General features: G+C 47.2%; 1 protein-coding gene across 2 annotated transcripts in view; it reads right to left on the reverse strand.

Moving 5' to 3' along the window:
• ZGRF1 (zinc finger GRF-type containing 1) overlaps positions 1 to 15,120 on the reverse strand; it is an 829,426-nt gene that overhangs the window by 376,642 nt on the left and 437,664 nt on the right. For both annotated transcript variants that reach the window (XM_078676730.1, XM_078676729.1), the window contains exon 14: positions 9,306 to 9,907. In XM_078676730.1, coding sequence (XP_078532856.1) covers positions 9,306 to 9,907 — 602 coding nt within the window. The remainder of the gene's footprint in view (positions 1 to 9,305; positions 9,908 to 15,120) is intronic.

A 15,120-nucleotide genomic window follows, 5' to 3' on the forward strand; every position in this document is an offset into this window, starting at 1 on the left:
TTGCCAGCTATAGTCAGGGGGATGACATAGCCAAGTGGCTGGCAGCCTATGAGGTCTCCTTAAGAGCCCATGGGATCCAGGAGAAGCACTGGGGGGGTGGGTTGTACAAGTACATGCCTCCTACCGGTCGGGACACTTTGCTAGCCTTAGAACCGGAGGAGCAGACCAACTACCCCACCATGAAGCTAGCATTGATCAGGAAGTTTGGATTAACCCCAGAAAGGTATCGCCAGAAGTTCAGGGGGAGCCACAAGTTAAGCACCCAGAACTGGGTGGACTTCCTTGACTATGCAAGAAAGGCATTAGAGGGCTGGGTCAAGGGCAGTGAGGTGAAGGATTATGAGGGGTTGTATGATCTATTTTTGAAAGAGCACCTCCTCGAGAAATGCTTTCCCGAGCTGCGCCAACACCTGGTGGACAGCAAGCTGACCAATCCCCGGAAGCTTGCAGAGGAGGCGGACATCTGGGCAAGTACCCGGGTGTCCTCAAAGGGGACTGGAGGGGATTCCCAAAAGGCCGGACAGGGCGCCCCTCAGAAGAAGGAGGGGGGAGATAAAAAGCGGGAGTTCCCTAAAGGTCCCCAAAACAATTTCCAGGGAAAGGGAACAGGTTTCACCCCTAAGGCAAACCCGCCCAGGAACCCTAATCCTGGCCAAAGCCAGCAGCCAAGGGTTCTCCACTGCTTCGAGTGTGGTGGTGTTGGACATTATAAGGGAGATGTCAGATGCCCAAAGAGACCACCCCCTCCCACCGGAGGAAAACCACTGGGAGTAGCTAGTGTAGCGCTCGGGGAGGAGTTGCCCTTAGATAAGGGGGGTGAGTGGGCGGGTGTCACCTTAGTGTCCCTGGGGGAACGGGAGATGGTTCCTAAGATCCAGGTGCCCCCAAATACTGTTAAGTATGGGCAATGGATCACCATCAATGGCCAGAGAGGGGAGGCTCTGAGAGATACTGGAGACAGTATGACTATGGTGAGAAGTCAACTGGTGTCTCCAGAGCAGGTGGTTCCCAATGTACTCCACCCCGCCGCGATGGCTGACGGCAGAATGGGCCACTATCCCGTGGCTAAGGTTCCCTTTGAGTGGGAAGGGGTTGCAGGTTCACTTCGAGTTGCCGTAAGCCCTGCCGTGCCAGTTGATTGTCTGCTGGGGAATGATATGGAGCACAACGCTTGGAGAGAGGTGGAATACCGGACGCGCTCTGCGATGCTGGGTACACCTGACTGGGCCTGTGTGAGCACAAGGTGTCTGCGACTGCCCGGAGAGGGAGTTCGCCTGGGTTGGAGCCTGGAACAAAGGCCCAACCCGCTGCCAAAAAGGGACAGACCCGAAGACAGGAAGAGCCTGCTTCGGCTTCCACACCCCATGTGACAGATCGGCCACCTGCGGTGGTGGACCAGGAGTCCGTGGAGGGGGAAGTAGTCTCTCTGGAAGACCTACCCATCCCTGCTGAGTGGCATGTGGAGGGGGGGGCCTACTAGAGAGGAATTCTGTAAGGGGCAGAGGGAGTGCCCTACCCTGGAGGGACTGAGGCGACAGGCTGAAGCCCAGGCAGCAGGTGATGTTACGGGACACTACCATATTTACTGGGAGGATGGACTCCTCTACAGTGAACCCAAGGTTACCCTTACCTGGTTCATCAAGGGCCTTGGTAGTCCCGCAACAATACCGAGCCTTTCTGCTGGAATTGGCTCATGCTATACCCTTGGCAGGACACTTAGGTCAGGACAAGACCTTTGCTCGGCTTGTCCTCCACTTTTACTGGCCTCAGATGAAAGTGGCGTCTAACACCTACTGTAGGACGTGTGTCACCTGCCAAGCCAGTGGGAAAAGAGGGGTGAAGCTGAAAGCTCCCCTGGAACCACTTCCTGTCGTTAGCACCCCTTTTGAAAGGGTGGGCATCGACATTGTAGGGCCATTGGATCCACCAACAACAGCTGGTCACAGGTTCATCCTGGTTCTGGTGGATCATGCCACACGGTACCCAGAGGCAATTCCTCTGAGGACTGTCACTGCACCTGTGGTGGCTAGGGCCCTGATGGGGATCTTTACCCGAGTGGGTTTTCCCAAGGAAGTTGTGTCCGACAGGGGGACCAACTTTATGTCAGCGTACATGCGGGCAATGTGGAAGGAGTGTGGAGTGACCTACCGGTTCACCACTCCATACCACCCCCAGTCCAATGGACTGGTAGAGAGGTTCAATAAGACCCTGAAGGGCATGATAAGAAGTCTGCCTGAGAGCCTACGGAGGAAATGGGACGTCCTCCTGCCCTGTTTGCTGTTCTCCTACCGAGAAGTGCCGCAGAAGGGAGTGGGCTTCAGCCCTTTTGAACTGTTGTACGGGCACCCTGTGCGTGGACCTCTCAGCCTGGTGAAGGATGGATGGGAAAAGTCTCCCAGAAAGCCTCCTCAGGATGTGGTGAGCTACATGCTGGCCTTCCGGAGCCAAATGGCAAAGTTGTGGAAGCAAGCTTCTGACAACTTGGAGGCCAGCCAGGCAGTAATGAAGGAATGGTACAACCACAATGCTCACCCGGTGGAGTTGGAGCCTGGCCAGAAAGTGTGGGTGATGGAACCTGGAGAGCTAAGTGCCCTTCAAGATCGTTGGGCTAGCCCCTTTGAGGTGTTGGAAAAAAAGGGTAAGGCCACCTATGTGGTGGATCTTAAGACCCCTCGACAGCCCCTACGGGTGCTGCATGCCAATCGCCTCAAACCCCACCATGAGAGGCCAGAGGTCATCCTGATGATGGTGACTGATGGTGCCGAGGAAGCAGAAAGCGAGCCTCTCCCTGATCTCTTCTCGTCTCAAGAGAAGGATGGGTCGATGGAGGGAGTGAATCTCTCCCCATCCCTAACTCCTGAGCAGCGAGAGGATTGCCGCCAGGTATAGGAGCAGTACTCCTCGTTGTTCTCCCTTGTCCCGGGAAGAACCCACCTGTGTACCCATGATGTGGACACAGGAGACAGCCCACCAGTGAAGTCAAAGACCTACCGGCTGTGAGACAAGGTGAAGGCTAGCATCCATGGAGAGGTTGCCAAGATGCTAGAGCTAGGAGTGATAGAAGCTTCCAACAGCCCTTGGTCCAGTCCGGTGGTGCTAGTGCCAAAAGCCGCTCCACCGGGCACCACGCCAGAACTGTGGTTCTGTGTGGATTACCGGGGACTGAACTCAGTTACAAAAACTGATGCCCATCCGATCCCTAGGGCGGATGAGTTAATTGACCGGCTAGGGGCTGCCCAATACCTAAGTACCTTTGACCTCACTTCAGGGTACTGGCAGATCTCCTTGACAGATGGAGCAAAGGAAAGGTCAGCCTTCTCCACGCCTGAGGGACACTTCCAATTTTGCGTGATGCCCTTTGGGCTCAAAAATGCCCCTGCCACATTTCAGCGGCTGGTGAATCAGGTCCTCTCCGGAATGGAGGGTTTCTCTGCTGCTTACCTGGATGACATTGCTGTCTTCTGTAGCAGTTGGGAGGACCATTTGCAACATTTGCAAGCAGTTCTCTAGGCCCTGAAACAAGCTGGATTGACAATCAAGGCCAGCAAATGCCAGATTGGACAGGGGTCGGTTGTGTACCTTGGACACTTGGTGGGTAGGGGGACAGTGCAGCCCCTGCAGGCAAAGATTGAGGCAATCATGGCCTGGGAACCCCCCAAGACACAGACTGAGGTCCGAGCTTTCCTGGGTCTCACAGGCTACTACCGTCGCTTTGTGAAGGGGTATGGCACTATTGTAGCGCCCCTCACAGAGCTCACCTCAAAGAAACAACCTCGACGGGTAGTTTGGACGGAGGCTTGTCAGCAAGCCTTTGAAAAGTTGAAGCAGGCAATGTGTGCAGCACCGGTCCTGAGGGCCCCAGACTTCTCCAAGGAGTTCATTGTCCAGACAGATGCATCAGAACATGGCATTGGGGCAGTGTTATCGCAACTGAATGAAGTGGGCCTGGATCAGCCTGTAGTCTTCCTCTCCAGGAGACTACTTCCCCGGGAACAGAAGTGGAGTGCCATTGAAAGGGAAGCTTTTGCGGTGGTGTGGGCTCTGAAGAAGCTGCGGCCATACCTGTTTGGCTCGCACTTCCTGGTTCAGACTGACCACCGACCCCTTCGTTGGCTAATGCAGATGAAGGGGGAGAATCCCAAGTTGCTGAGATGGTCCATCTCCCTACAGGGAATGGACTTCCGGGTGGAACAACGGCCTGGAGTGGACCACGCCAATGCAGACGGTCTCTCCAGGTATTTCCGCCTTAGTGATGAGGACTCCCAAGGGGTTGGGTAGTTCTCCCCACTTTCAGCTGGGGGGGGCGTGTGTTAGACCTGTCTGGCCTTTTGCGTAGTCCCTCCAATTTATTATTTATTTTGTCCCCTTGTTGCCCCTCATACCCTTATTCATTTTTTTTTTGTCCACTAGATTTTTCAAGGTGTTGGTCTGGGGGATAGGTGCTCTTTCGCCCTTATAGTTTTTCACCTCAGGCCTAGAGGCCTTTCCTGACAGGAATTTCTTTGGAGTCACAAAATGGTGGCTACCAACTGTCAGAACTGACATACCTAGAACCTGTCCCATAGGATAGAGTAGGGCATTCCAGAACCTTCTGGTCCCTTCTGGACCTCTGAGGGTCAGCCTATAAAAGGAGGAATGCTGGGCAACCATTTTGTCTTGCCAGTGAGGAACAGCTAGAGTGAAGGCTGAGGTCTGGAAGGGGTAGGGTCCTTAAGGGTGGACTGCTCTACAAGGGTTGCCCTCTGTCTGGGTTCCCCGCCCCCCATTCCTGCTGTCCTAGCCGAGTTAGTTTCGTCCTGCTGACCCTGGTCAGGGAGGTGCCCAAGTTAGGTGAAGGGGTCAATCCCAGTGGACTGTGGAGCTGCGGAGATCCCTGCTGTGGGAACCAAACAAGGAGTTCTCCTGTGCACCTGTTCCTGTCCAGTATGGAGGGTTAGTGGATTACTGCTGTAACTGGAGATCTGGGGGCCCAAATGTGAGGGATTCCACCTCTAACCCCCTCTCTCCATGGTTTGAAGCAGGTTCCTGCCCTGCGTGACGCCGAGACCCCCTTACCAGTGTTTGGTCCTGCAGCGTGTGAGCAAACCTCCCCACTCGTGAGGAGAAAGAGTGGGGTGACAGGGTTATTGGGGCTGAGCCGTCTTCCCTGATTCCGCCGTGAGCGGGACCCCTGGGGCGCTGATCGCGCTTCCGTGACAGCGCTGCTTTAAGAAAGAGAAAAAGGGGGCTAGTTGTATAGTGCCCGGCGCCACTGCGCATATTCCAAGTTGAACTGGTGATCCATCACAGGAGGGGCCTAGGACCGAGCAGGCCGCTGCGGAGCCACTACCCGCGTCAGGCAGGCGGAGCAGACTCTGTTGGCTGGTCCGCTTACTCCCCGCGCATGCGTGATTGCGTCCTCGCGGGGGAAATCCTGTCAGCAGCCGGTGAGGAGATCTTCGGGGAGCAGCCGCCGAGCACCGGGCTTCCCGCTTAAGCGCTGGGAGCTACATCAAGGCGGGCCCCTGCTTCTCTGAGAAGAGAGGGAGCGGGGCGGCCCGGTTTCCAAAGGAGAGCGCACTTCAAGCGGAGAGGTGCGACTGGTGTGTCCTCTTTCCCTGACTCCGCGCTAACGAGGAGGAGGGACGAGGGGCCGCAACTTCGGCCGGAGGAGTCTGGGTCCTTTTGTCTTTTTCCCCCCCAGCAAACGGAGACACCGGCCGGTGGGCCCAACATAAAACAAAGTAAGGAGAGGTCGTGAGGGGGAACTTGGAGGCTTTAGCGTCTCTCTTAAAGGAGCAAAGACTTCCGGTTGGCTATATTAGGATTGGGCTAGTACTGGGTAATGCCCATCTAGTTTCTTGAAAGGATCTTCTGAAACTTAACTTTGAATGTAGGATGTTCCCCGTTTTGTGATTAAATAACTATATTCCAACCCCCCCTTGCTTAGAGAAACTAAAGTGAGTGAGGCTAGCCCATTCTTCTGGAGTCAAAGGTGGAGAGGGGGTAAAGGTATAAAACCCTTCAGAGGAGTCAAGTCTAGCAAAGTTTGGAGACTAATGTAATGTGCTGTTAATGCTGATTAATGACATAATTTGGCAACTTTGAACATCTTAATAATTTCATGGATAAATGTAATGTACTGAACTGTGATATCTGAAGACAAGAGAGCAGAGAATATTTTTTTTATAAACAAGCTCGTATTTTTACACAAATTTTGGTGTAGTGTCATTTTTGCGTGTTATTGCATTGAATTACTGCTGGGTGGTCTGCAACCTTTACACATGTGCCTCTAGTGATTTTGTCTTACCCTAGGCCAGGCTACCCTAGGTGACCTGACATATTTAGGTTCCAACATGCACATAGACTAGTCCTGGCAACTAAATAGCCAAGTTTTAAGGGATTTGCGGAACAAAGGTTCCGACTGGATGAGGCGCAGGTACAGGGGAAGCTTGTTCCAAACATTGAGTGGCACCCACCTCAAATGATTTCCCTCTAGATCTAGCTTTTTGAAATCGGAGGGTAACCAGCCGGCATTGAGCGTTAGACCGTAGAGTTCTGGTCTGAGCATATGGGCGAAGTCTCCTTCTGAGATAGACCGGCCCCAGCCCTTTGCGAGCACGAAAGGCTAGAGTCAATGCCTTGAATTCGATTCGCTTAGCAATAGGGAGCCAGCGAAGTTGTCGCAAAAAGGGAGAAATATGTTGTTTGAGTGGAACGCCACAGACAAGGCGGGCCGCCGTGTTTTGTACTATCTGCAGTCTGCGGATCAAACCAAGAGAGAGACCCAGATATAGTCCATTCGCGTAGTCCAAATGAGAGGTTATTAGTGCATGGACCACCGTTTTACGTATAGGGTTAGGCAGATAGTTAATACATTTTCTAATGGTTTTGATTTTTCCAAAACAGACTGCTGCAACTGTTTGCACCTGGGCTCCAAGTGATAGCTGTTTGTCCCATCTAACACCCAGATGCCTGAGCGAATCTTTGGGAAGTGGGGCTGTGCCCAGTGCCTCGGGCCAACACAGATTGGGCCAAAGAGGGGAGGGTTGATTCAAAAATAAGATCTCGTCTTATATGCGTTCAGTTTCAAGAAGTTGCGGTCCATCCAGGCCGCAATGTTCTTAAGACACGCCTTGAGGGGATCAAAGGTGGTGACAGATACTGCCTTAAAAGTGAATAATAGCTGAGTATCGTCAGCGTAAGATATCCTTTTGATCCCGGTATTAGAGATCATCTCCGCTAGTGGGGTTAGGTAAACATTAAAAAGAAGCGGGCTCAGGGCAGAGCCCTGTGGCACGCCCCATTTAAGAGGTTTAACGGGCGACGTAAAGGGGTGGGTCCGGATCTGTTGTTTGCGGTCAGAGAGAAAGGACGTTATTCAGGTCAGTACTGTGCCCTGGATTCCTATGGTCTTAAGTCGATTCAGAAGTATAGGGTGTGAGACGGTGCCCATGCCTTGTAGGAACTGGGGTGCATGAACACAGAGGTGGCACAACATATGCCCCCCCTGCATGAACCCCATGGGCCTGAGGCAACAGAGGGCCCGTAAGGGCCCCTTTTGTTTTCTCTCTGTCACAATTTTCATGGTGGGCTCACCGCCATGACATATATGTCCGGGCCCTGCCAAGCATATTGCGGCCATGCCATGGTGGTCCAATCGACCAAATTGTAATGGGGCAGTCGGACAGCAGGTGCGGCGGTGCCCACACTGCCCCGTGGCTACTGCGGGCCATGGACCGCCTTACTCATAATTAGGCCCATCGAGTTCTGAGAGGGTAGCTCTCATTTGTCAGAATTTTATAAAATCATCATCATTGAGATTCTTTGTAGGTAACTGTAAGGCCCGTTTACAGCACTGTGAAGCTTCCGGACCCTATTAAAAAGTGTTATGTAAAAACAATATGAGCAATTGATTGCTGTGCTGATAACCAGTGGTTGTAAGATACTCTAAATGATGTGCTTTGCTGTAACTGAGGGAAATTTTTCTTAAAAAGAGAAAGTTCTTTAAATTACAACTGAAAAAACCTCTAAAGTGCTAAATTCAAGATACATGTTAAATCATAAGTACGCAGTCTCTGCACACAGAGTAATGGCATGGGCACAAAGCGGGTGGGTGTAGTAAGAGGCTGACGTGCCATAGAACATGTGACTAAATAGTTCATTCAGTCTACTACCTATCAACATCAGTTGAGGCAGAAAAGGGAGCTGGCATAGTGGGAGTTAACATAAAACAACAAACATATTGGTACAGTGATACAATTGAGATTAGAATCTCGGTCTCGTGGTTAAATAGATAACAATGTATCTATCCATAAGGGTCAATTCCCGCCGCAATGCTACATCTTTAACATTTTATTGTGCCATACAATACTTGTATGGTGCCTTTCGAGAACGTATGATTTATTTGCAAATGTATGAGAAAATTATGTTGGAAACCGCACAGTTTAGCTTAAAGATCAGCAGCTTGATGCACAGCAAGAACATTCTGATGTGAATAAATGTCTGCTTCGAAGCCAAATCTCATGCCACGCCCCTGCCTGCCTCTTACTCAACCTTGTGAGTACCTGCACTTCTTCATTACCATTTAAAGAACTGGTTTAAATATCATTTTTTCATGTAGTTGATATCCTTAGTTGCCATCTAAAGGTGCATATGGGGTCGCATCACACACATAGTCCTGTGCCTGGCCTATTTGAAATTGTAGAGATGAAAATTAATGTTTGCCAGCGGTATTTGAATTTGTCTGCGGTAAATCCTGTCAGACACATTTTAATTTATTATGCAAAATATTACTGTCAAAGAAAAATATGTACAGTGCAATTTCGTGCTAAGATAAAGTACTACACAATCTATTGCTGATTGCTTTCAAATTACAATATTACCGACAGCTTTTAAAAATTGACCTTGAAATACCGACTACACTACACAAATCTGGGTATGCGACCATTACTGGCGGCACAAAGCGGACATGACGCAACGCATCGCGCTCGTTCACCTCTCTGCATTTACCATAGAGGCTGCGCCAACTCAATCCATGATGTCAACATACACAATTCCAAAAGCTGCATTATCAGGGAGGTGCGGATTGACACATCCATTGAGCACACCTACTTTTTAAGTCAGCAAAAGCATAAAGGCCTCAAAAACACACATTCATACGTTTCTGGGGGCTACCAGAGTCCAGGCGGGTCTATCTAAAGTGCTGTCTACGATAAATATTACTCAATTCATGATCCACTTAACGCTGCGTCACCCTTCAGACATGCATGACTTGGTACCTCCGAGGAGGGCCGCGCGCTCCGCTCGGTTGAACAGTTACGCACCTGGCGCGCTCCGGTTTCGCTGTTGTGGCTCATCCTCTCGAGCACAGACTGCCTTTTCTTGAATGCATCAGGCTGTTTTGAATTCAGGGAAAGTATCTCTGTTTTTGAAACAGAATGGGCCCCGTGCTGCTCCCCAAGCCTGTCTTTAATTATGTTGAAGTGTTCAGACGAGGTGTTTCTATGGCCAGTACTGCCCGCCCCAAGGGCACACTTTGGAGAGGTGTTATCAGTGTCTCGCACGTGCTCTCTCTCTTGCACTGAGGAGTCACAAGGAGCAGTGCTTTGATACTTCATCCACTTACTTGACCTGAGTCCTGCAGCCAAACTTTGCTCCAATAGGTTTTCGACTTTGGGCTTTTCGGCAGATGCTTGACCAATGGCATTTCTCACGGAGTGTCTCACTGGCTGGCCATACAAGCCGGATTCTAGTGCACAAACACTGCGGTGCGGTTCATCTTCACAATCCACCTCGGGGTCAGAGGTTATGCCAATATGTCCACCAGCAGGTGGTACAGTGATGATTGGCAGTAGCGTTCTAAACCTAGGGGTTAGTCCTGAAATAATGTCGTCGTCATCCTCCAATTTCTCAAATGTCTCAGGTTCTGAAATATAAAGTTCATAACAAGTCTTAATATGTTTTGTATTAACACCAACCATCATTGCCAGTAGAAAGTTAAGATACCTATTAGGATCAGCTACCACAGCACTTACAAACATCACGTAAAGAATAGGCTTTAGTAAATCTATAAATCTTCAACTCTGGTCGTCACATCTCTGCTGATACAATAGCTCATTTTTCCACAATAATATATTTACGACGTAAAAAAATTATGGCACAGTAACTTTCCATACCTTTTTACGCTATATCAAGTTACTTATGACTATTAGTAGTAACGATTCGTCCAATCAGCCACTAACCCAATACTTGTTTCCTATGTTACACTGGCACTTGGACTTCATTCTTGTGAGAGTTACATTTAATTAATTACTATAAGTTTGTTTATGAATCAGATTCCTACTAGCCTTTTGCTCCTTTTAGCTAATTTATTTCACATTCAAATAGTACGTCTGTACATTACATTTTCCATTCATGTTTTACGGTTCACAAATAAACCTATAGAAGCCTCCATTAAAATAATATCATACTACTATATAAGTTTCCTTAAAAACAAAGGGCTTTAGAGATGTGCAGATGCGGGACATCTGTCAACAATGACGAATGTCCCCCGCTATACAAAGAGTGGCATTCACCACTAATCTGCCAAACTCTAAACGAAGCCCCAAGTTCCATAACGTGAAGAAGTGCAGCCCAAATTTTTTAATGCCCTAGAAAATATAAAACACCAAGATTTATATCAGAGAGTTCAGTCCTTGAGGGGACTCTGCATAAAGTCGAGAGATACCAGACATGAAGAACACGTCACCAGACAAAAGATAGATATCAAGATGGCTTAACGTTTGAAATGAAATGCCGTGTGCCTCAATTGAGAGGTTATTAAATACAGAGGTTAGGTTAAGCTGATAAATTAATTTTCTTATATGTAAAAAGACACATCGACTCCAACTGTTTTTTAGCCACGATGCTCGGAACCCGCGATGCTGTGCAACTTAGCTAACGTTAAAACATCAAAAGCCTTCACACAGCCACCCACATCATGTTGTAGGTGTGCACACCATGCAAGCAGGTTCTTTTTAAATTTCTTTTTAGTTACTGATACGAGATGGATTGGTAACTAAAAAGAAAGTAAAACGTGCAAAACTGTTACGCAACATGAGGAAGGGTGGGGGGGGGCGGCGACGCAACACAGGTGGGGGGTGAAATGGAGAAAGCAACTGGGTGGGAAGTTTGCATTGAGCGGAAAGCAACAGTGGGGAGGTCAGTAGTGAAAGCAACAAGAAGGTTGGTGAAAAACACCATGGAGGGTGCGAGTGTGGAGAAGCGTTGAGGAGAAGCGTTGAGGAAAAGCACACTGTCGGGTGAAAGAGAGAAGATGCCTGCCAAACAGAGACTGAAAGAGGCAATGCTTCATGGGAGGGACAAACATGATTGATAAGGTGAGACATGAATAAAAAGCAGGCAAATGAGAGTGACCAGGAAAACCAACCAATTGCAGGCAATGGGCGGGCACCAAGCCTCTTTATGTTCTTGGTAAACCACAACATACCTCACAATAGACAGAGCATGTCCAGTGTAGTAGGTTATTAAATTATTGGGTTGATTAGGGTCATTATTGCCTCTATCTTAGCTGCAAGGTAAATCCTACATTCCAAAGTCTTCAAAGAGAGGTATACAGGGGAATACTAAGGGGAAGACTCAACATAGCCTAAACACATTTTGAAAACATTGAAATCCATGTCCCTCCTCTCTAGAGTGCACAAAGATTCGCAAGGAAAAAACAAATCCCAACACTTGAAGCAATACAGGCATGGTCATTCTTATTTGCAGTAACAACATTTAATATAACACTTAAGCTTTCTCACTAGCTTTCTAAGACCTCCAGTACTCACCTTTACATTACAATTATCATTCTCAAACATACTCATATAAGAATGTATGACATTACAACGCATGCCTTTACCAGGTATACCTTTTCCATGTAGCCTTTACCATGCAGATGTCTTTACCACACATATTAATTATATGTAAGTGAAGTAAAATAAATAAATACATTATATATATGTGTGTGTGTATATATATATATATATATATATATATATATATATATATATATATATATATATATATATATATATATCTTGCTCCTCCGTTCCCCATTAGCGGGGCACTTTGTGGTCGGGTGCCGTTGCGCGGTGGCGGTTCCGCGATAAATATCTGGCTCGAGTTTCCCCTTTTTGGAAAGGAAAAGAATAGCACTCACGAGGCTTCTTTGGCTCAGCAGCAGTTTATTTCAGACAAACGCGTTTCGGATTGTATCCTTCGCCAGTGTCGTAAATCACGACACTGACGAAGTCATTTGAGATGTCATCAGTGATGTCACTGAACATGTCATGAATGGTGTAATATGTGACATCATCAGCAGTGGATTGCGGGTGCGCGACATATAGTTAGTACAACTAACTATATAGGAGCAATTTCAATGGTTTTGTATGAGTGAAATGTCCAGCTAACTATAACACCCCTAAAACTTATAGTTTTTTGAGTGAATTTTAAAGGTTTTTTAAATGCTAATTCCTAACTATATAAGGCCTGAAACCCATGGTTTTTCCAGTGAATTTCAAAGGTTTTTTAAATGCTAATTCCTAACTATATAAGGCCTGAAACCTATGGTTTTTTCAGTGAATATATATATATATATATATATATATATATATATATATATATATATATATATATATATATATATATATATATATATATATATATATATATATATTATTTTTCTTGGGGAGTGGAAACCGCTCTAAATTCCCTTTGTATTCAATTTACTCCCAACCTTCCTTTACCACTACCCACCTCTACACATTAAAATGACCCTTACCTCCATTCACCACTGTCCACCTCTAAACCCGAAAATGTCCCTTCCCTTGCCGCCCTTTGCCATTGACTACCCCTAAATAGTAAAGCGACGCTTACCTCCCTTTACTACTGCCCATCCCTAAACCCTAAAAGTCTCCTTACCTCCATTTACTACTGGCCACCCTTAAACCCTAACATTAGCCTTACCTCCTGTTACCACAGCCTACCACTGAAACGTAAAATTACCTCCCTACCTGTGTCTATAACTTATGTTATTTAATTTTCTCTCTCTCACTCTCTCTCTGTATAGAGAGAGAGGGAAAATTGCCCATCGCTACTACTCAGTTCGCCGTTTTCCTTTCAGAGAATAGGTACAATAGATCATGTACTGAGAGAGATACAATTGCAACTAAAATTGTCCATAAGACAATTTTTTATTCTGGTTATTCATTCCGTGATCAAAACATTCGACAGAGTTCATCTTTGTTGTTTTCAGTTATCAACTGGATACATAATGTTCTTTAACAGAAACAAAGAGAAACAACCAAGCCAACGCGTGTATCTCGAAAACAATTAGCTTCTTCAGGGTACCTAGATAAGATCGCGTTTTTCATTGGAGGGAGGCTACAGCCTTTACGATTATTGGGAAAGATACCGGAAGGAATACTGATTGTTGGAAGTGATGCTTTTATTTATTGTTATTTTTTTTTTAAACACGCCCCCAGCCCTCCACTACTTGCCCTATCAGCCGCAACTGGATTTATCTCATTCCCTGCATAATCCATATGGGGAAGTCTTGGCCCAGATTATTTTAAAGCACAATTTACTGTTTAATGTAGATTTCCTTAGGAAAGGCTTGGTGCTCCCTCCAACCTTTACAGGCCGAGGTGGCGGCTCAATCATTGATTTTATTTTGCCTTCCTCCAACTTATTCCCTTTTGTGTTGGATTTATCACTTTTGTCCTCCAGACTTAGCGACCACAATCCAGTCATCATTTGCGTTTCCTCTACTAATATCACCATTGACCAACCTGCTCCTGTTAGTTCTGATGACCTGCATTTCTGTAACTATAATGTGATATGTACAAAGTGGAAATACAAACCCTGAGAAATATCTTGCCGATTTAGTAACTGAAAAGAATAAGGATGTATCACGTTGTCTCTCTGAATCAGCTGAACCGTCCATGATCCTGGGCAGTTTTAATGTTTTGTGTACATCTATGTCTAGCCTAATGACTGTTAGTTTAGTGCTATACCCTCCCTCCATCTGCTTGTTCAACTGCCTCTAAAAACCTGAAAATGGCAATTAAGTCCTCACCTAGGAACATCAAGGAAATTAAGACAGGCAGAAGAAAGCAACACTCAATAAAATAAGGAGGGAAATAAGAAAGAATGAATGGGATGACCTACTCTCAGCTGCTAAACGTAGGGACGCAAAGGCATTTTGGGACGTGATAAACCACCCTTATTTTTCAATAGATAGTATTCTGAATATTATAGGTCATGTCTCACCAGCCGACTGGCTGTCCCATTTTTCCCGCATCTTCGAGGACACTTCCTCTAAATCCTCTGATTGAGGTTCTTTTAATAACACTCATATAGCAAGAACATCTAGATCCCGCTGAGCCTGTTAGAAATACTCTCATGTTTCCCATAGCTGTGACTGATGTAAATTGTGCTAGTATGAGGCCTTGGCCCTATTGGGGTCACAATTGATGTGTTTAGGCACAACACTCCATTTTGGGCCCCTTGTCGACTAATGTATTCCGTGCCCTTTTCCATGAAGAAATTCCAAGCTCTTGGAAAAAATCTACTGTAGTTCCGATCTTCAAGAAGGGTGCTAGAGGAGATCGAGCATGTTATCGTCCGATTTAGTTTCTGGACTCCTCTGTCAAAATTCTAGGGACGGTGATCCTCAAGAAGCTAGAGGAATGGGCAAAAGACAGGGGGTTCCTCTCCGAAGTGCAGTACGGCTTCAGATTGGGCATGGGCACAGTAGAACAGTCCCTCAACCTGCTCCTGATCACAGGGAAGTAGGTTAAGGACAGGGGAGGCTTGCTCCATCTTGCCTTCATGGACCTGTCTAGTGCATTCGACCTCATGGACAAGGGCAGGTTGTGGGATTTAATGCCCAAAGCTGGGGTCGATATATGCCTGCTTGAACTTCTCACAAGGCTACACTGGGACACTTTCCCAGGTGTGCTTTGTTCCCGATGGGGAGTGTATGCTCACCTTTAAGGTGGACAAGGGGTCAGGCAGGGGTGCATTCTTGCCCCCTTCTTCTGTCTCTTTTATATTTATTCCTTGGATCTTACGCTTCAGCATACAGGAAAAGAC

Source organism: Lissotriton helveticus, chromosome 2_1 (genome assembly GCF_964261635.1).
Source record: "Lissotriton helveticus chromosome 2_1, aLisHel1.1, whole genome shotgun sequence".
NCBI lineage: Eukaryota > Metazoa > Chordata > Amphibia > Caudata > Salamandridae > Lissotriton > Lissotriton helveticus.